This window comes from Macrobrachium nipponense, chromosome 8 (assembly GCF_015104395.2).
Source record: "Macrobrachium nipponense isolate FS-2020 chromosome 8, ASM1510439v2, whole genome shotgun sequence".
Classification (NCBI taxonomy): Eukaryota; Metazoa; Arthropoda; class Malacostraca; order Decapoda; family Palaemonidae; genus Macrobrachium; species Macrobrachium nipponense.
Genome location: NC_087203.1, coordinates 3534789 through 3556924, shown reverse-complemented (window position 1 = coordinate 3556924; position 22136 = coordinate 3534789). Strand labels below are relative to the sequence as shown.

The following is a 22136-nucleotide window of genomic DNA, read 5'->3' as shown; positions in this document are numbered from 1 at the left end:
TTAGACCCTGTCAAGGATCAAATGTAGAGTTTCATCTATAGACACGTCGGTGAAAAGGCTTTCAACATATGACGGCAATGATGGCCTGGGATGGCCCAGCATGAAGCCTTTTAAGGAACTATGCAGACAAAGCAAAGCAGAGTTCACTGAGCATGTATGGAGTCAAAATTTTGTTCAAAATTTTGGCCATTTCGTAGGTTGGAGTTGGGCATTGGTTTATTATGGGGAGAAGGGAGCTGTTAGCCTTGTGAATTTTTACACTGCCATAGATGCAGCAAATGTCATAATGGCCCATAATCTAGGGCATGTGTACAGGATCTATAGCAGCATAAGTGTTCTTGTTATGTGGTTAAACTCCTTCCTAATGTTGTCAGCGAAATTTGGATGGATCTCCAAGTATGTTGTTGAGTTTCCAAGGGTACTTCTCTTGACGAATCAGGATGGATTGCAGTTCCCTCCCTCTTGTGGAGTTCTTTTGCGATGTCCTTCCTTTCTGTATTAGGATTCCTGCTCTCTCAGAGCCTCTTCTAGGAGGAGAAGCTGAATAAATTGTAGTAAAAACCCTCGATGTATCATCAAGGCTTTATTCAGCTAAAATCCCTCCACAGAGAGTTACAGCAGTTAACAAAGTAGGGTGCACTGGGAATGTCAAAAGTAAACAAATACAAAACAAGCAACATAAAGTAAACAACCATTCGCTAATGACAAACAATCCAGAGCTTACTTTCCAGTGCCAGGAGATATCCAATGATGAAGAAACACTGACAGACAGCTTCTTTCACAAGAGCAACAGAGGAAAACCCTGAGCTGTCAAGCCCTTCTGCTGCTGAGTTAGAGAATGATACTTCCTTGAAAGATGAAAACCCATTGCTATTGCTGAACCTGCAATCGAAGCTGAAGGATGGACAACTGTTCGCAAAATTAAGAAAGCAAAGAGGAGGATGCTAAACCAAAATGATGAAAGGTCCCTCCTGCAACCAATCTCTTGGCAACCCTTCCAAAATACCGAGTATCTGCTCAAGGAGAGCTGACTGCCTATGCTGCAGTAGCAGAGCTGGAGAAACAAAACCCACAGCTAAACATCTCAGTGACACCCAGCCTGGCCGCTGACATGATCATCACCCTGAATACCAAAGAAACAGCCGACTTTCTACTTGCCAGGACCGACTTCCAACTGCTACATCCATGTGAGAGAGTTAGGAAAGTATTCATATGCAAGTACCCGGTTCCCCTGCCTTTAGACCCCATTATACAGCTGCAGATTGTCCTAGGTTCTCAGAGATGTATTGGGAATTCAGGGAATCCCACAAGAAAAATTGTTGCCACCTTCCAAGGAGACATTCCAACCCAAGTTTTCCTTGGAGTATAGGGATCCTTTCCCACAGAGACCTTCACACCCAAGCCACTATGATGCTACAAGTTCCAGAGATTTGGACGCCATAGCAGCCGCTGCACAGCTAAGGAGAAGTGTGGTATATGCAACTAATTGCACCCTACAAAACAGTACCTCAATGCTCATAAGAGAGGAGAGACTGGAAACAAGTGCCCAAACTGTTCTCTTCAACACCATGCTTGGAACAAGTGTTGCATAGCCAGACTCGAAAATGTTGCAAGGATGAAAGGCACTCCTCCACCTCCAAGACCGTCAAGACCTGCTCCAAAACCCAAGCAGCAAGCTGAGATGACCACAACAGAACCACAGCAAATACCCTCAGCAACACCACAGCAGCACTCACCACCCAGACCACAGAGGTAGCGGAAAAAAGTCAACTACATGCCAATGCTAAGTGAAACAATGCCTGCTCCCTTCCTCCTAATCCATACACCCTTCCACCTTCCAAACCTGACTATCTCCCTTCCTGTACCCATTCCTCACACCTTTCTCTTTCCTCCGCCTCCAAAATTTCACCCAGTGCCAGCCATGAAAATGCCACAACAAGCAGCGACAGTTGCTCAAGTCTCACAATAGAAGGGACCATCTTTCTCTTTGAACGACAGAGAGACAATGCTGGAATGCTTACAACCCACCTAATTCAAAACTATAGGCCCGAAGCAACTGCTGTTCACTTCAAATAACAGCCGCCCTTTAAATCTCACATTAACCTCATCTATCATCCATTCACCACACATCACTGGCAATCGTCTCCATTTCCAAAGGGAACTTTTATTCCCATCCTTTTTTTCTAACTTAATTTTTAGTCCTTCCTCTCCTCCCCAGGCTCTCCTCCTCCCTGGGACTTACTGCAATAACACTTTCTCTTCCACTTCTTTTCAATTCTTGCCTGGTGGTTAAATTGAGCCAAATCCCCCCAGATGCTGAAGCCTTGCCGAGGATGGGGGGCTTAGGGTTCAGCAGCGGCCTGATGCCTGGTGGGAACCACTTTCTCGCTGGGCTTTGGTGCCCAGCTGTTGATCCAACTAAATAAGTCAGCTCTTTTCCTTTTCACTAAAACTTTCATCCTTCTGCTTCCTCCCCCTATAGTCCCATAGATCATTGTATAATTTGGATTAATTGTTGTGGATTTTTCCACCTTTGTAAAATTTATTAGACATGAAAATAGGAAAAGATATCATAGCTGGGACTGGGTTTATATCCAAAACTAAATAGTGGGAACTGTGGTAGGATCATCAACTGCCCGATAAATGTTCGGACCTGAGAGATCAGGGGCGGAACAATTCTTTAGAGCTGGACCACGGATTCCAGGGGGGTCTGGTTTCTGGGTTAGGACTCTCGGCTTCTATTCTATCCGGTTTGCCCATAACATGATTGGGGTGGGGATGATTGTATTTTTGTAATACTCTCAGTCCTATCAAGCGGGTTTTGGCCTACCCCACTTGAGCCACTCTAATCATGTTATGCCATCCCCAATGGGGTGAGGGTAGGATGCGGACATTTGGGATTCGGTTCTCACTTGTGCCATTGGTGGCGGAATAACTCCAAGAAATGCTGATGATATTTTTTTAAGGTTTTCAAGTTAAATTTCTTTTTTTATTATTATACCCCCTCTAATCTTTATGACAAATAAATATAAGGATTCGAGTACCCTGGACCTTTTGATGCTTTGGCGCAGATGACGACTATGGACAAGGACTTGGACCACCCCAGGAAATTTCAATAAATCAAGAGCACGATGGTAGTTTCTACAAAACATTGTGTTGGAAAACTATTCTAATGTGGAAAAACCCACTTGCGAGTTGCTACATGTCGTGGGCATACCACAGCAGTGCGACTATGACATTTATTTTGACAACCTTCCGTTCCTTTGGAACTATAATTGAAATAAGAATGAATTTCCTTGAAGTCACATCAAAATGAGAAGCATGGATTACTTTTGATAAATATGAAGATGCCATTAAGGCTAGTAATAATAGCAATACAGTACAAATCAATCAGTGTATTATAGAGGGAGCTTTGACCGATAAAGTACCCAAAAAAAAAAAATAGATAGCATATGTACCATCTGAATGGGTTCAAGATATATATCAGAAAACAGAGGGATAATTATCCATCCAGAACTCCCAAACCTCCTATGTGGCTAGTTGCAAACAGCGAAGGAGGAAACTTACACAATTATTATAAGTTCTGCAGGTATCTCCAGAAAAAGGTGGGAGGAATAAATAGTGGAGATATATCTAGATTTGGAAAACGTACAGTGCTAATACATGCTAAATCAAAAACGCAAGCACAAATGCTATCTGCAATGAATCCTTCTGGGCATGATGTGATTAAAGAAATCAGACCCCACCTGAATTTTAGTTAATGGCCGAGGTGTCATTTTTGACAAAGATTTGTATGAGTTCACCCCAGAAATGAGATCCTTGAAATGAGCCTTGACAGTGTGGAAAGTAAAAAAGACACCCATTGTTAATATGATAATTTTGACCTTTGAAGACCCTAACGTTCCATCCCATGTAATCATTGAAAATGAAAAGAGTGCGAATAAGACCCTTCCTCCCGAAACCTATTCAATGTTTCAACTGTTTCAAGTTTGGTCATTCATCAAAAATATGTAGGAACTTAAAAGTTTGCATAAATTGCTCTGCCCCTGACCATGGTATTTGTTCTGAAACACCAAATTGTTGTAATTGTCAGCTGAACCATAAGGCTAATGATAAAAACTGTGAAGCATACAAACGATGAACTATCAGCAATAAATAAGGCTAATGCTGAACATAGCATAGGATATGCCAAACAACAATTGGGCCAATCAAAGAGCTATGCAAGAGCTCTAAGCCCACTACCCCTTACTACCACAAGGGGTCCTGTGGGAGCACCTTCTCCTGCAGTAGGTGCATCAACTCCTGTGGTAGAGGCCCGGTATCTGGGTTGGGTGCTCGTCACTGGAAGCAAGAGCACACACCACCAAAGCAGGCAAGCTGCCTGTGGTTGGAAAAGAGTCTCCTCCAGATGAAGAGGCTCTCCCATCATCTCTTCCATCTCCTACTTTTAATGTAGTAAATCTATCACAGGCAGAATCTCTGCCTGATCTAATGGAATCAAAACAGTTAAGGAACCCCAAGAGAGGAAAGACTCCTTCAGGTTCTCCCCCTTATACTCCAAATAAGCATGCTTCGATATTTAACAGCTATAGTGTGCTTTCCTCAAGTGAGGCAAGTATTTCAATGGAACACAACCACCAAGTTAAAGAGGTTGCACAGATTACAACGGTAGATGTTCACTCTCCTCCTAAAGAAAATAAAACTAGGAGAAATAAAGATCACAGGGTGTTAGTCATAAAAAACCGTCTGTTTCCAGACCACCTAAAGAGGAAAAAAGGAAAGGCTCCAAATCGGATTTGTAATGGCTTTATTCAACATCCTACAATGGAACTGTAAAGGATTGCGTTCTCGTGCTGAAAATCTAAAGGTCCTCCTAAGAGAAACTAATCCTGGAGTAATTTGCCTGCAGGAAACTCAATTAGGTCCAGAGAAGTTCAATCCTGGACTTAATTATGAGATCTTCACGTCCACCCCTCCAGTGGGTGATAGATCACATGGAGGAGCAGCTATTATCGTGAGCAATCACTGGAATGCTTGCCTGTAGCCCTCAATACAAATTTACAGGCTGTTGCTCTTAAGATCACATTAGACAAACAGATTACGGTGTGTTCCATCTACCTGCCTCCTAGATCAAACTTCACAAATGCTGATATCCAATCATTAATTGATCAACTGCCACAGCCATTTTTTATTCTTGGTGATTTTAATGCCCATAATCCGTTATGGGGAGGGCATACTTCAGATAGTGAAGGTAAAATTATAGAAGACATTATTAATAATAATGATATTGTGCTTTTAAATGATGGTACTATGACTTATCATAATATATTTTTAATTCTTACTCTGCTATTGATCTGAGTATATGTTCCTCTGCAATAGCTTTAGATTTTATTTGGTCAGTAAATGAATTTTTAAATGGCAGTGATCACTATCCCATTCTTTTAAAGTTTACCAGAAATGTCCCTACAGAAATGCCACAGAAATGGAAGCCATTGGAAGCTGATTGGGATAAGTATAAAAAGGATATCCATCTAGATATACCATTTGAATCCTTTAACAACCATATTGAAGCATATGAGTATTGGACAAACACTGTATTAGCCAGTGCAGAAGCCTCTATTCCAAAAAACTACTGGAAAGCCAAGGAGACCAACAGTTCCATGGTGGGACAAAAAGTGTGCCACCTTAAGAAAAATTACTAGAAAATGCTACAAGAAATACAAATCAAGTGGCACATCCACTTCTAAAACAATATATCAGCGAGCCATGGCAAAACAACGCCGATACTTCCGTCGTGCCAAGAAAGACTCTTGGATTTATTATATAAATGGAATTAACTCTAAAACACCATCGATGTTTGTATGGAAAAAGGTACGAAAACTAGCAGGGAAGTTTGTGCCAACCAAAACTCCCTCTTTGAGAGTAGGAAATAACCTCATTACAAACCCTTCAGATGTAGCTGAATCATTGGGTCAATATTTCTCCAACATTTCTAGCCCAAAAAACTATTCTAGTGAATTCCAAAGAATCAGGAACCACTCAGGTCAATCTGAATCTATCTGGTGATAACTGGGAGGCATACAATGCAAGATTCTCTCTTCAAGAACTACATGAAGCACTCTCTTCAACAGATGACACTTCTCCTGGTGAGATACTATTTTATATATAATGCTTAGGAAGCTACCTGAAGAGGCCAAACGCTACCTTCTTAAGATCATTAATAAGATTTGGGAATCTGGAGTTATGCCGAGATCCTGGAAAATTTCCATCATAATCCCCGTTCAAAAACCAAATAAAGATCCCCAACAAAGTTCAAGTTATAGACCATATAGCACTAACAAGCTGTGTTTTGCAAGGTAATGGAAAAAATGATAAATTATCGCTTGGTATGGCACTTAGAATCAAATAAGCTTCTCTCTCCTTTCCAATTTGGGTTTCGTAAAAATAGATCTACCCTCGGACCCACTTATGAGACTCTCCAACCAAATTCAGCAGGGTTTTGTCAATCAGTGTCAGACAATAGGGGTCTTCTTTGATTTAGAGAAAGCTTATGACACTACTTGGCGTAATGGAATTCTTAAACAACTACAGAAAATGGGTATTAAGGGCAACTTAATTCGGTTCGTTCATTCCTTCCTATCCGAGAGATTAATAAAAGTGAGAGTAGGGAACTTTCTGTCGTCCCCCTTTAAACAAGAGGAAGGTGTTCCACAAGGAAGTTTGTTCTCAGTGTGACCCTTTTTGCTGTCGCCATAAATAGCATCTTGATGAAGTTCCAAGCCCAGTTCGAGCTTCATTGTTTGTGGATGATTTGACCATTTATTGCACTGCCTACGATGCTATATCTGCATGCCGATATCTACAGAAAGCTATTGATTCTGTCTCCAAATGGGCCAGGCTAAATGGTTTTAAATTTTCAGCCATTAAGAGTGTTGCTATCCGCTTTTCAAGGAGCAGGCGTAAAGAGGTTATACCTAATTTAAAACTCGAGGAATCTATTTTACCATATGCTGCCGATGTCAAATTTTTGGGAATGACTTTTGACTCAAAACTCACCTGGACCAAACATATTGATAACCTTTAAATGTAATATTAAAGCATCTTTTAATCTTTTGAAAGTAGTCTCTGGATATAGATATATATATATAATTATATATATATTATATATATAGAATATCTTATATATATATATTATATATATATAAATATATTTTGTACTACTCACACCACACACACACACCCCACACACCAAACCCCGCACAATATATATATATAAATATATATATATGTATATTTATATATATATATATATATATATATATACATACCTCACACACACACACACACACCACACACACACACACACATATATATATATAAAATGTACACACACAGATAGATATCCTCGAATGTAAACCATACTTCCTAAGAAGTAGATTTGATGATCTACTTACGTCTTTAACGTAGTGAGTGGCTCCATGTTCTCATTTCTTTTTCCTTTAATTGGATCAACTGTCGTCAGTATGCACCTGAAGAGAGTTGAAAAGCATCTGTGATTAATATATATATTATATATATATATATATATATATATATATATTATATATATATACATATATAAATATTATATATATATATATATATATATATATATATATATATATATATATATATATATATATATATATCTAATAAAAGGAGCCCATAAAAAACACACAATGTAGAGAGAAAAGTACTATATTTCAGAGACTGCTGTCTCTCTCTTCAGGTATATGAATGAGAAAAGTTTACAGAAAAGGTGGTATTTTATACCAAGAGATTCGTCCAACAAGTAAGCCAATTTAGGTCACCCCCGCTGATAATCTTCCTTTAATCTTCTTAAGCGTGGTTGAATGAACACTGCGTCGACGATGTCCGATTTGTCCAATTCCCTTTTGAGATGTTCATTACCTGCTTCTCTTTTATTAAGGCCGATTCCATCATTTGACTCTTGTACCGCAGTTGCTGCAATAAATTACACTTGACATATTCCAGTTTATTCTATGGTTATGTTCATTTATATGGTTGAAAATAGCCGAGTTCTGTTGTCCATACCTAACTGACCGTTTGTGTTGTATTAATCTCTGGGGAAGTGATTTACCTGTAAATCCGATGTAAGATTGGTCCACAGTCCTGGCATGGGATCTCATATACCCCAGAGTCTTTGGGTGGTGTTTTCTTTTGTTGGACGTTAATCAGGGATTTGGCTAAGGATTTGGGATAGGTAAATGCAAAAGGATTGGATTCCCAAGGGTGTGAGTTACTCTCTTAATCGTCTCCAGGTGGGGAATTTTTATTTTATTGTTGGGTGTGTCTCTGGTCTTGTCTTTAGGGGGTCGGTAGAGAAAAATTACGTTTGCTTTTTGAATTGCTTTCTCCTTATATGGTCAGGATACTTTAAAGATGAAAGTGCTTGCGAATTAGTTCAAATTCTTTTCAGGAAATCTGGGGAACAAATTCGTAAGGCTCTTAAGAATAGGTTGCTAGCTAGACCTATCTTGATAGTATTGTCATGATAGCTAAAGTAGTGAACTATATGAAAGTGAGAACGTTGGTTTTCTGTATATGGTAAATTTGTATTCTGTCGTGTCTCTGATTATTAAAACATCAAGAAAAGGAATTTTGTTGTCTGTTTCCCATTCAACTTTAAATTTGATGCTGGGCACTAATGCGTTTAATTTTGAGAGGAATTCATTAAAATTACCCCAACTTATTATCCCAAAATGTTAGTATGTCATCCACGTATCTCATCCACAGCATGTTTTTTGGGTTTTATTGCATTTATTACTGTAGTTTCCAAAGTATTCCATGTACAGATTGGCTAAAATAGGACTTAAAGGACTACCCATACTACACCCGAGTTTTTGCTTGTAGAATGATTCCCCGAATGAAAATACGTTATTAGATGCACATAATTCAACTAACTTTATTATTTTTGTCAAGTGCCAAAGGGAAATGATCTGAATAGGGGGATAATTTTTCCTTAAAAACTGAAGAACGTCCTGTACTGGTACTTTTGTGAATAGGGAGTCTACGTCAAGGCTTAAAAGTTTTATGTTGTGAAGTGGTATAATGTGCTTCTCTGAATTTGTGACAAAAGTCTTCCGAATGTTTGGATGTGACTGGGAGAAAAAGTGCCTAAAAAAGGAGAAAGGAGGCCAGCTAAACCATTTAGAAATTTTGTAATTGAAAGCTCCGGCGCATGAAAACGATGGGTCTGAATGGAAGATTGTCTTTGTGAGTTTTGGGAAGACCATAAAAGTAGGTAATTTAGGATTTAATTACTTTAAATTTCTCTAATAGTTCAATACTCTTTTTGTCTTGGCCAATTAATCTTACTTTCCGAAAAAAATTCTGTGGGAACGTTCTGGAGGGGATTTTTCGTCAGTTTTTTCTTTTTTTCGTAAGTATTTGTGTCGCTAAGGAGCTGGTTGATTTTGTCGAGGTAGAAGTCTTTGTCCATTATTACAATTTGCCGTCTTTGTCGGATCTACTTATTATAACATCTAACTTTTTTAGCGAGTGGATGGCTATCATGAATCTGCGGGGAACAGGATATTTCTTATGAAGGTCAGTTAAAGCATTTAGTAACACTCCTTTTAAACATATCTCTTCACGGCTGTAGTTTTTGTCAGATATGAATTTATCAAAAGCCACTATGAAGTCTAGGTTGTTTTGCGGTCTGGCATAAGGGCAAAGGATAAGCCTAAATTTAAAACTAAATGTTGATTTACAGTAAGGGGGGTGTTGGATAAGTTTAAAACTTTGTCTTGTTGTTCAAGATTATTCCATGCGCTATTATCTATTAGGTTATTTAACTTGCGTAAAAGTCTGTTGGAATGAGTCACGCTATTATAGGCAGCAATGTCGGAACAGAATGAAATCAGATACCTGTATACGTGGTCCGTAGTGAGGAGGCGAAGATTAGATTGAGTTCCATATATCACTCTGCGTAGCACGAAGATGTCGTTTCTCGTATGGTGATTCTTTCTTCCAGGAAAATCTTGTGTGACAGAGGGAAGGGGTTTGATTGTAGAGTCCATCTCCCGAATCCGTACATTTTTGGAAGTACCACCTTTTCTGTAAACTTTTCTCATTCATATACCTGAAGAGAGAGACAGCAGTCTCTGAAATATAGTCTTTTCTCTCTACATTGTGGTGGTTTTGTTATGGGCTCCTTTTATTAGATGGAATTCTGTTGTTACAGAACACTTTTACCAGTCATATATATATATATATATCTTAACCCCCCTTTTCACAAAACTACACAAATTAACAATTCTTACATGTGGCAGCAGGCGCCCTCTACCTGCAAGCATGTCACTAGGCTATTAAGCTCACATAAATACAAAATATACTATTTATTACCCAAAGCAGATGAACATAAGATAGAACAAAATGATTGATAAGTCATAGTGATAAAAACCCAAGTCTGCCCCACAAAGAAAACTATTAAGTTATCATTCCACTCTCCTGGCTAAGTATTCACTCCCAGACTCAAAATGTCAATGGTTACATTGTGTTAGTCAAGTTAGAGAATCCCGTCTATAGTATCATGGTATAGAGCTCATCTGTAATAAAGATATATTAGTTACATTTCTTATAACACAATATTAAGTAAAGAGGTACACTTCACACTTCTCGCTTTTCAAAGGCAACTGTTTCTAAGTCATTTAAATTATGTGCCATGCCTTGAGATGGGGGTTTTCTCCCGACACTTGGCATTCCCGCGACCGTCTCCTTTTCCTTATCACAAGTGCCTTGATCGGTCAGACCTATGATATCTGTACAAACGAATGCACATACCCACCACGTCTCAAAACCGCCTGTGGCAACAGTACGGACAGCCACCAGCTTAAAAACGCATACACATCAGATTCCTTCATTCAAGGAAGCTGTCTCTACAGCGCACTCTGTCTCCAAGCAAGAGCAGCTGACACAATATGTAATTCACTAAAACATTAATTCATACCTGTAAGATATATATATATATATATATATATATATATATATATATCTATATATATATATATATAGATATATATAAATAGAGAGAGAGAGAGAGAGAGAGAGAGAGAGATTTGAGAGAGATTTTTAAAAATCGGAAAGTGACACCTTTCAAAGATCTGGGGATGTTGATTTGACAAATCAAATCAACATCCCCAGACTATATTTCTTCCTTTCAGAGGCTGAAAGGTCTACTGTGGCTTTTGTGGTAAATCCTCATCTTTTCTCCGTTATCAAACTCAGGCATATTCACAAATTAATGAGAAGTGCCAAGTCTAGCACTCACACCTTCAGTTGCCGACCCGTGTCCCCATATACACAAGCAAGTCTGAGTCTTCTTTTGTCCCTCTTTAGAAACTTTCCTTACCTCTCACATGGCTTCAACCGCCTGAGAATGACTCCGCCTATTTTGGCATAGACCCAGTCGTCCTCATCGTAAGCCTTAGAACCCCTGACCACAATATTTGGGCGGAAGTTTTCCATTAGGACGGGCTCATCCAGACGGGAGTTCAGGTCGTCCAGTGAAGACTGGCAGGCCAGGTGGTAGCTACTGACGTCTGTGTACAAAGCCTGTTGAAAAAAATGTGTAAAGTAAGTCATCGATGACCAATATCAAGGCGTTGCTTGACAAAATCCAAATATTTTGATCAAAATGCGTTGAAAACTCACTAGATCTCTTTCGGTGTATTGTGTGAACTCATGTTTAACTTCCGGTCTCCTTGCTGGCCTGTCCTTAATCATGTCTCCTTTGTATATCAGTCTTACTTTCTCCTTGTCATCATACAAGACTTTTGAAAGCCAGGCTGAGATCTTCCGTTTCCACATCATACAAGACTTTTGAAAGCCAGGCTGAGACTTCGTTTCCACAGTCAATACCGGGGAGTCTGTGGGCCCGTAATCTAGAGGGGAGAAGTACAGTGATAAAGAGTGCTGGAAATGTCTCCAGTATAGAAAACTTCAAAACAGCTCACTCATTACTACATCTACTCGGAGTGTCTAAATCCCCTGAGCACACGTACACATACAAACTGCGCATTACACTTATATCTGCAATTTCTGCTTCACTCGAAGTACCTTCGAGCCAGTAATTCCACATTTGTACTGTGCACTCTTTTCACCAGCCTGTTATTGACCATTCTTTCTACATGGATGAACCAACTCAAAACAAACTGAGCCAGCCATCTTTTCACCCATGGTAATGGTACACTCATACACTCCACAATTTCAATTGTGCCACAAACTCGATATATTAAATCTTGTGTATAAAAACCTTAAAAATTAAAAAAAAAAAAAGAGGGAAACAAGGCGCAAAACTCTGGCAAGAGGAGACAAAATTTGTTTTCGTCTATAAATGATGATCAGTGACATCATTCTTTTTTTCTCTTGAACCAAGCAGGAAGCTGACGCTTAGTTCTCTAGTTAATCTTTGGAAAGCTGCTCCTGGGAAGTGGCTGGAAAATTTAGGCATGTTCCAATTCACTCAAATGTGCCTTTATTGAGGTCAGCAATGAAATTATGCGCATGAGGTTTCATCGACTTTAGTGAATCTTCTAATCACATTCCCAAGTAATTGCTACGAACTGGAAGAGCACCACCATCTGCACCGACCCTCTTTAAGGAAAATATTTGTGGGCAAAAGAGATAAATAAATATATGAGGATCACTAAACGTATCAAAATAAAATTATAGAAATAGATATTTTTAAAGACTTACTTGGCTTCCACAACTGGCTTGTCTCTAAGGCCATTTTGGGTATCGACAGAAATGTTTTCATGGCCTGGGAATTTCAAGGTCAAGATACGACCTTGCCATTCGGTCACCACTGCAGCTAGACGCTCTGCTTGTCTGCTTGAGACAAAAGTGCCCTCTGCGTTGATGACCATGAAGGCTCTGCAATAATAATAATAATAATAATATGCTGGAAGTAAACCCTCTTTTAAACATGTTTTATTAAAAGTAATTACTGCCTCAGCTGTGTTAATTTGACAAAGGTTCTTTTCTATTTTTCTAATTATTGTTTTCTCATTGTTGCTTAAACTGGTGAGCAACGCACCGAAGGTTGGCATGTCTCAAATAAGTAATTGTCAAAGTCGATTTTAATTTTTTTTCCTATTTTATTTATTTATTAATTTTTTTTAATTAAAAATGCCGGGGCGGTAGTCAAATTTTCAGAGTATATCCCGTAAAATTTATTAAAGGTAAAATTCAATTCGATTCCTTTCGTGGGGCCGCGACGATTCGTCTGAGACTCCAGACATCCTCTTAGGCAGAGATAGGTGATGGACGGAAGTGAGAGGTTGTTGTTGAAGATTAAGCCAGCCTTGTGCTGGCACGGGCTCTTGCTCCTAGAGTAGCCCGTAGCTTGATTATCTGTAAAGATACAAAAACAGTGTTTTGGCAAGTGAGAGGGTGAGTCCGTCTGCTTTTGTAGTGGCAGTGCAGTGGGGGCTTCATGACGCTGCTTTTTCATTGGCTAATGAATGGCAAGCTGCTTTATGATTGGTCTTCATTTCGATTGTTCAATGGGTGCGTGACGTCACTGCTGGTATTACTCATGGTATTAAGGTCGTCTTCTGTGTTATTTTCTTCTTTAATTGGGGCGTTTTCGTGCGGCGATATGGTGCTGTTTGCCATTACTGGTGCGTTTCTTCGCATACAGGTCGGGGGTAAAAAGGCCTCCTGCGTTGTATTCATAGAGGGCTCTTGCTCCTGGATGAGGAACGCCTCCAGAAGGCACAGACGCGAGGGTCGGTTGCTCTCCCTATTATCTTGGTGTTACAGATAATACAGTCGCAGAAGATTGTGTCTCGGTGGGTGGTGAGGGCGTGATTCTTGATGGCCCCTTCTTGGGCGTGACAGGAGATTCTCTTCGCAAGACGCATTGTAGTCATTCCATTGTACTTCCCAGGACATCCTCGGGCGAGGCATATGTATTGGTATACTGTGTTCGTCTGCTTGAGGGGGTCTCCTGATGGCAGTGAAGGGTTATTTTTCATGATTAAATCGACTTTGACAATTACCTATTTGAAATATGCCAACCTTCGGTGCGTTGCTCACCAGTTTAAGCAACAATGAGAAAACAATAATAAAAAAAATAGAGAAGAACCTTTATAAAATTAACACAGATGAGGCAGCAATTACTTTTAATAATAATAATAATAATAATAATAATAATAATAATTAATAATAATAATAATAATAATAATAATAATAATAATCACAGGTGTGGGAATGTTCTGTGGAGAAAGAAAATCCACAACGGTATGGGTCCATAAATAACTTGAGGCACCTTCATGTCTTGTTTATTATTATAATCAGGACATAAAGATTCATGGCTTACCAATGCATTTTGACTAAAACAAAAAAAATGATTGCCTTTGACAAAAAAAAAGAAGGAAAATAAGCGTTAATTCTTAAATTGTTTTGAAGAAGCCGAAACCTGTCTGTCAAGCATTATAGTCATTTATGACTTATAATTGTGTTTCCAGAATCACGTGAAAAACCTACATAACCCCCATCCCTCCCCCCCGTCCATTTCCTGTAGGATGTTCTCATCATGATCTCGGGGCTCTTAATATCCTATGCGATGTGATGAAGTAGGAAACTCGCAAGGCTGGGTGACAGACCCATAAATACAGAGCACATATACAGGGACTTCAAAAGGACACAGTTCCATTGCTAAATGCCATTCAAAATAGCAGATATTGGCATTTGACAAGGCGATCACAAAACTCTTCACTTGATGACGGTCAGATCTTGAAGCAATTATGTCTTACATTCTTTCTGATTTTAAATCATCAGTTAAGACAAGTTATATAAAAAGGTGGTAAATAAATAAACAGATAAATAAATATGAGGAAATTAAAACTAAAACTGATACACCCAAAATTCAGGAGACGTCAGCAGAGAGCATCGAAAGACCACACTCAAGCACAGTATCCAAACATAGTGTGGGAGCTCACAGAGATTTGTATTACGTCTGGAGTACAAAAGGTTTGATAGCTGAAGTCATCAGCTAGTGTGATGGGGACCTCCGAATGGTCATTCTTAAGTTATGCCGTTGGTTCGTTGAGTAGGGGGCGCTGCTTGAACTGGCCCCCAAAACAGGTTTAAATTATATTTTGGAGTACATCAATCAAACCTGTGACAAAAGTTTCGTTTTGGCACTGTAATTAAGGATGTGAATTCTTAAATGGCACAATTGGTGCAAAGCGCATTTAAGAAGGGCCCAAAGGGGGTGCTACTGTCACATTTAAATCACAATTTGAGTACGTCAATGAAACTTTTTGGAAATATACCTTAGAGCTTCCTAATGAAGGATCAGTAATTCTTAAGTGTCAAATTTGGTGCAAAACCCATTAAGAACGACCTAAAGAGGGCGCTATTTTTTGTAAGTAAGACGTGTTTTAACACGTCTTACTTACATTAATGAAACTTTGTAGGAATATCCTTTAGACTCTCCTGATAAAGGATCAGCAATTCTTAAGTGTCATAATTGGTGCAAAACCCATTTAAGAACTGTAGGATGTTTCCATATGATGCATTTGTAAGTTACTTGTATTCCCGCCAAAATGTGTTTAAGGCGGGAGAAATTGAGTCTGGGGCAGTCTCGCTTGGGTAAGCGTAGCCTCAACACTGTCACGTGCACTGCTGCTCATCATGTATTGAACTGTGTGAAAATACAGCTATTGCATATTGCTCGTGTTTGAGTTTACCCAACCTGCTTACATGGTGCAGTGATATAAGGACCTGGGAAGCCTTCAAGATGTCAGGTGCAAGATATTCAACAACACCAAGAAGAGGGGCCATTCGACGGGCTGCTCGTAGCCGCACCAATGTGGGAATGAGGACCTTCTGAGTGCCATGGCAAACCTTTTCTTGCAGCAGCGACAGAGCAGTGGTGCCCCCTCAGGTATGAGAGCAATTATGCCCGACAAATGTTCGTACGAAATGTCACATGGAGCATTTAGGAAGTGGCGTAGGTCTATGACAGATTGGTTCCAAATTGGCAGGGTTTTCAACTGAAGATGCTGTGCTAAGCATTCGTTTGAACTGCGATGATCAGTTACAAAGGGCATTGGACGCTTGTTACACGTCCAATGAATGGAAAGCCCTTTCTCTACATCAGGCATTGGATGCCGTCCAAGAAGTAACTCAAAAGTTTGTGAACCGTGCAATTCTGTGGGATAATTTTTTTAGTGCACAGCAAGGGCCTATGGAACCCGCGAAGACATATGTACATCGGTGTCAGGAATTGGCTTTAGATTGTGCTTTCTGCTGCCCTCGGTGCCAAAATGACATGAGTGACTATATGCTGACTCACAGGTTTAGCCAGTGGTTTAAATAACTGCGGATTGAAACAAGAAATACTCCAAGACTACGAAAAATATAACAGTGTCGCCAAAATACTACAGAAGTGTGAAATATATGAGGCAGCTGAAAGGGATAGTGGGGCCAGCAAAATTAACCAGAGACTCATTACTGCCAAGGTGGGGAAAGAATTGCTGCCCTATAATAATAATGAAACAGAACATAGTGATGTTGCGGCAGTAAAATCGAACTTTCGTCGACAAAAGGATAGTAAGCTACTCATGTCAGGTAAGAGATGTGGTAATTGTGGGCGCATTCATGAGGAAAATAAATCTAGTTGCTATGCAAGTGAAGTGTGTTGCCACAACTGTGGTGTAAAGGGTCATTTAGCTAGATATTGCAGAAAAAACGTGCGAATAACAAGGCAGCAGGCATTGAAGTTGACCATGATGACGACACCATGTCAGTGACGGCATGCACATTAGTGCGGCACAGTGGGGTCCAGCAGGTGACAGCATTGGCGGGAAAGCTACCGCATGTGCGCGTAAAAGTTGAACATAAAATGAGACGTGATGTACCAATGTATGAAGCATTTATTGATGCTATTGCCGATACTGGGGCTGAAGTTTGTATTATGGGGGAAAAGGTTTTGCATCAATTAGGATTGAACGTGAAACAGTTGCATCGTTCGAACGCCAGGGTTAATCATGCAGCCGAAAAACCCATGAGAGTACTGGGTAGTGTGCGTTGTACAATAACATTGGGTAGAAATAATGCTCTAAACATAGAGGTGTTAGTAGTGTGCGGTGTCTCTAGGCTATACCTATCTATAGATGTATGTAAGGGTTTAGGATTAGTGGATGCAAACTTTCCCCATCATGTTAAGGTAGACGGAATATCAGTAAATAATATTGGTAGGGAACGGCCCAATAGTGTGGATGCCAATGACGTCACCAGTGATGGGAGCAACACCCATGATGTCATAGAGTTGCCGTTCTCCCCTCAGGAGGCCAATGTACCTAAGCTCAAAAGGTGGATTTTGGAGCGTTTCTCTGGTACGGTATTCAATACTAAACGGAATCCATTACCGGTAATGAAGGGAAAGCCACACCATATCCACCTTCTCCCTGATGCAGTCCCATACGCATGCCATATGCCAATTCCAATTCCCAAACATTGGGAGCAAGAGGTAAAAAAACAGCTGGACGACGATGTAAAACTGGGAATAATCCGCCCCGTTCCTACAGGAACTCCAACTGATTGGTGTGCGCGAATGGTAGTAGTAGCTAAAAGGAATGGAAACCCAAGAAGAACAGTGGATTACCAAAAGCTAAACAAATATTGCAAAAGAGAAACTCATCACACTTTTGCCCCGTTCGACATGGCATCCAGTGTACCTGTGCGTTCATACAAAACTGTAATAGATGCCTATTCTGGTTTCCATAAAGTGGAATTAGATGAGGAAAGTCGGCACCTGACTACCTTCATATCCCAATGGGGTAGGTACCAGTATTGTAGGACCCCAATGGGACATGTCTCTGCCTCGGATGCATACTCAAAGCGCTTTGATGATGTAATAGCGGACATTCCGAGAAAATCTAAATGTGTCGATGATGTTCTCCTATATGATGATACTGTGGAAGGAGCGTTTTATCACGATAAGTTTTTTACAAGTATGTGAAGAGAACGGAGTTACCCTCAATCCTGATAAATTTAAATTTTGCCAACGCGAGGTAGACTTTGTAGGCTATGAATTAGGTTGGGACAATTTCAATTTCAAGCCAGGTGAGGAAAAGTTGTCTGCAATCAAGAGCTTCCCAATGCCAAATCAACCAACCATCACTGACATAAGGTCTTGGTTTGGCCTCGTAAACCAATTGGCACCATTTGTTGCTACCTCTCAACTAATGGAACCCTTTCGAGACCTCCTAAAAAAGTCTACCAGTCGAAAGGTATACTGGGATGAAATGTTACAGAATGCATTCGAAAAGACTAAAGAAATTTTATGCAATTTGATTGGGGATGGATTGGCCTATTACGATAAATCTAGGCAAACTGCAGTAATCACTGACTGGTCGCGTGATGGGATGGGATTTCTGGTGTTACAACAACATTGCAGTTGCGAAGAGGATAAAGTCCCATTTTGTTGCAAAGGTGGATGGAAGCTTGCCCTCTGTGGAAGTAGACATTTAACCTCGGCAGAAGTCAATTATGCAGTCGTTGAAGGAGAGGCTGCTGCCGTGGTATGGTGCTTTCAGAAAGCTAGATTATTCCTACTGGGATGTCCCAATATTATCCTTGTTACTGACCACCGTCCGCTGGTCAAAGTGTTTGGTGATAGAGAATTGAAAGACATTGCAAATCCTCGTTTGCTTCGATTAAAGGAAAAAAACATTACAATACAGTTTCACAGTGAAATACATTCCTGGGAAGAAAAAACTCAGCAGCCGATACTCTTTCAAGATACCCAGTAATCAGAAGCCTAATAAATGGGAGTGACAGTGAGATGGGGGAGGAGGTTGAGAGTTCGTGCGTTGCAGCGTTGATCACGTCGCTGAGTGATGACGTCATAACCCTCGACTGGAATTCTGTTAAAAAAGCTGCTGAAAGCGATGTGGAATATCAGCTGCTAAAGAGTATGGTAGCCGCAGGTTCTTGGCCGGTATCAAGAAATCTAGTCGACTCCAGCATAAAGCCGTCTTTTAACGTACGGGACCGACTTGGCATCGTGGACGAACTGGTGGTGTATTCATATGATGAAGGGCACATACGTCTAGTAATACCTGTGTCACTATGTTTCAAATATGTGGAAAACAATATCTGCCATATGCAGATAGGCTTACTGGTTGGCTGGAAATTGCCTTCTTCCCAAGTGGTGCTACTTCTGCTAAGTTGATCCCACTCTTCCAACGATACTTCATGCAGTGGGGTGCCCCGGAAGAAATCTCTCTTGACGGTGGCACCAATTTGGTAAGCACTGAAGTGGCTAGCTTCCTACAGAAATGGGGGGTTAGGATGAGAATATCCTCAGCCCATTACCCCCAATCCAACGGGAGGGCAGAGGCAGCAGTACGTACAGCAAAAAGAACCATTCAAGATAACACAAGAAGCGACGGAAGCCTCGACACAGATAGTTTTGCAAGAGCCATTTTGCAATATAGAAATACCCCCTAAGAGACATCGATAAATCGCCGGCACAATTAGCCATGGGATGACAACTCAGAGACTCAGTCCCCATGATTAAAAGCTACCATAAGATAACAGAGCAGTGGGCAGACATTATGATAGACAGAGAGGAGAAGAGAGACACTTGAGAAATGTCAAGTTCTGTCATGATTCTAGTGCAAAGAGACTCCGCCCCTTGCAAACGGGTACCACAGTAGCAGTGCAAAATGTTGTCTCTAAGGCCTGGGATCGTATTGCAAAAGTCATTGAAATGAAAGGAGACCGCCAATATGTCATAAAATTAGATGGTAGTGGAAGAATATCAACGAGAAACAGAAAACATCTTCGGGAAATAAGAGTGCAGGTTTCCCCACCTACTCGTTCACTTTCCCCCGCTGACTCGTGTGCTGACCACCAACCTAGAAGAGGGACGAGGAAAATAAATCCTCCGAGTTGGCATAAAAACTACATTTTGTGATTTTTCAATTATGTACAATTTGATTTCTCTTTAGTTATGCATTTTCTTTTTTGCACTGAATATGTGGCCATTTTGTAATAACTTGTCAACTTCATGCAACTAAATGTCGTCCTACTTTGCAATGAGCACGTAATCACGTTCCACTTATATGATTTGTTTTTCTCTCATATAACACCATTTTGTCGTCAGTATGCCTTACACTTCTCTTCTGTATAATTACTTGATAAACCTTCAATTTCATGAAAAGTGTAATACATTTATTTTAGAGAAGGGATGTAGGATGTTTCCATATGATGCATATGTAAGTTACTTGTATTCCCGCCAAAATGTGTTTAAGGCGGGAGAAATTGAGTCTGGGGCAGTCTCGCTTGGGTAAGCGTAGCCTCAACACTGTCACGTGCACTGCTGCTCATCATGTATTGAACTGTGTGAAAATACAGCTATTGCATATTGCTCGTGTTTGAGTATACCCAACCTGCTTACAAGAACGGCCTAAATAGGGTGTTATTATTAGCACATTGAAAAGGCCTATATTCACTTTCTTTAGGCCTATATATTCACTCATGTCATCTCCACATGTGCCACACCACTATTGTGAGCTCTTCTGTTTATCTTATCACTACTGTTGTTTCACTGTCTATATAAGCGATACAATTTTAGAATGACAGTACTAATTGTGCCTTTTCTTTTCAGATGCTCGTGATTATGAAAATTAGAGTTACATGATACCAGTATAGTGGAACTTTGCTTTGTATGGAAGTTAGTCAGTTAAGAAGGGTCTAAATTGATAAGTTTATATTATTGCCTTGAGAAGAGTAATAGAACACAAATTTGATAATATTTTGTAATTAAGTTTAAATTTTGATAACCTGCTATTATTTTGAGATCTTTTGTGTTATCTCAAAACTTAGGGGTTTGAGATCTTTTTTCGAGTGTCTCTACACATTACTGGATTATTACGAGAAATGAAATTTAAATGTCTTTCTTGAGCTGTTATAGATGTAGCTATATAGAACGTGTTCTAGCTTAGAAGAAAGACCTTTTTATTTCCGGTATTATGGAGTCATCTGATCCTGCCAACTGTACATCTAGTAGTTGCAAATTCAACCAGCCCCTATCTCTCCAAGACGAAAAAACTGTCACTATTTTCATTATTCAAATTTCCCTTTTCTCTCTACGAACGCCTTTGTCCCCTGCCTAGCATCACGTGTTTCCTTTGTGACTTGTTTAAAGCTATTTATTGAGCTATTCAACATAAGTATTAGATTTCTTTCCATATTATCAGCATTGTGTTTGATTTAAGGGTAAATTCCCTCCATAGTGCATTAGTCATAATTTTTGTGAGAGAAGTCTTTGTTTTGTGTTTGATGGTAATCTGGAAGGCCTTTCCAGATTCCGACTGCCCTGAATTCCATGCACCTGCCTCCTTGCCAGTGCCCACTCACCGTAGAAGATATTATCATCAATAATCAGCAACCAGCCTTGCATAGATCGTAAATTCGGCCCATCTCTCATGTTATTGTGAATTAGAATAATTTAACACAGTATTCTGTGCCCTCTCCACGGGGCTTATCTGCCGTTCATTTTGTCTTAAGGCTGTTCAATTTTGTGTAAATAAACTTAATTTAATCTAAATGGCTGGTTTCCTGGCTACCTTAACTAATTAAACAGTTTTCTAACGCAAGGTAAGTCAAAAGTGCTTCATTCTTACCCCGTAACCTTACGTGTGTGAGTCGTGGCAGACTTTACAGCAAATCATAAGATTTTATTAATATTCCCTCATCCAAAACGAACCCGCCCCCTCCCCCGCCCCCCCCCCCCCCCCCCCCCCCCCCCCCCCCCCCCCCCCCCACACACATATATGTATATATATATATATATATATATATATATATATATATATATATATATATATATATATATATTTATATATATATACACACGAGAATAAGTACATTGAAAGAAAATGATATTGCAGTTACGAACATTTAAATGAAAGGGGTCCTAGATATTATCCAGAGTAAGGGAAATCCATTTCTTCACCTGAACAGATAAGTGAGAAAAGTCAAGCAGTGTTTGAACTGGAATAGACTGGACAAAAGGAATACAGTGAATTTGTTCAAAAAATAATTGTTGA

General features: G+C 39.9%; 1 protein-coding gene across 1 annotated transcript in view; it reads right to left on the bottom strand.

The window, feature by feature from the left end:
- Positions 1–22136, bottom strand: part of LOC135222586 (mitochondrial amidoxime reducing component 2-like) — a 41845-nt gene that overhangs the window by 4724 nt on the left and 14985 nt on the right. Inside the window, exons 4-8 of the mRNA XM_064260659.1 lie at positions 12760–12936; positions 11903–11945; positions 11716–11856; positions 11414–11616; positions 7455–7529 (exon numbers count right to left, since the gene is read on the bottom strand). Coding sequence (XP_064116729.1) covers positions 7455–7529; positions 11414–11616; positions 11716–11856; positions 11903–11945; positions 12760–12936 — 639 coding nt within the window. The remainder of the gene's footprint in view (positions 1–7454; positions 7530–11413; positions 11617–11715; positions 11857–11902; positions 11946–12759; positions 12937–22136) is intronic.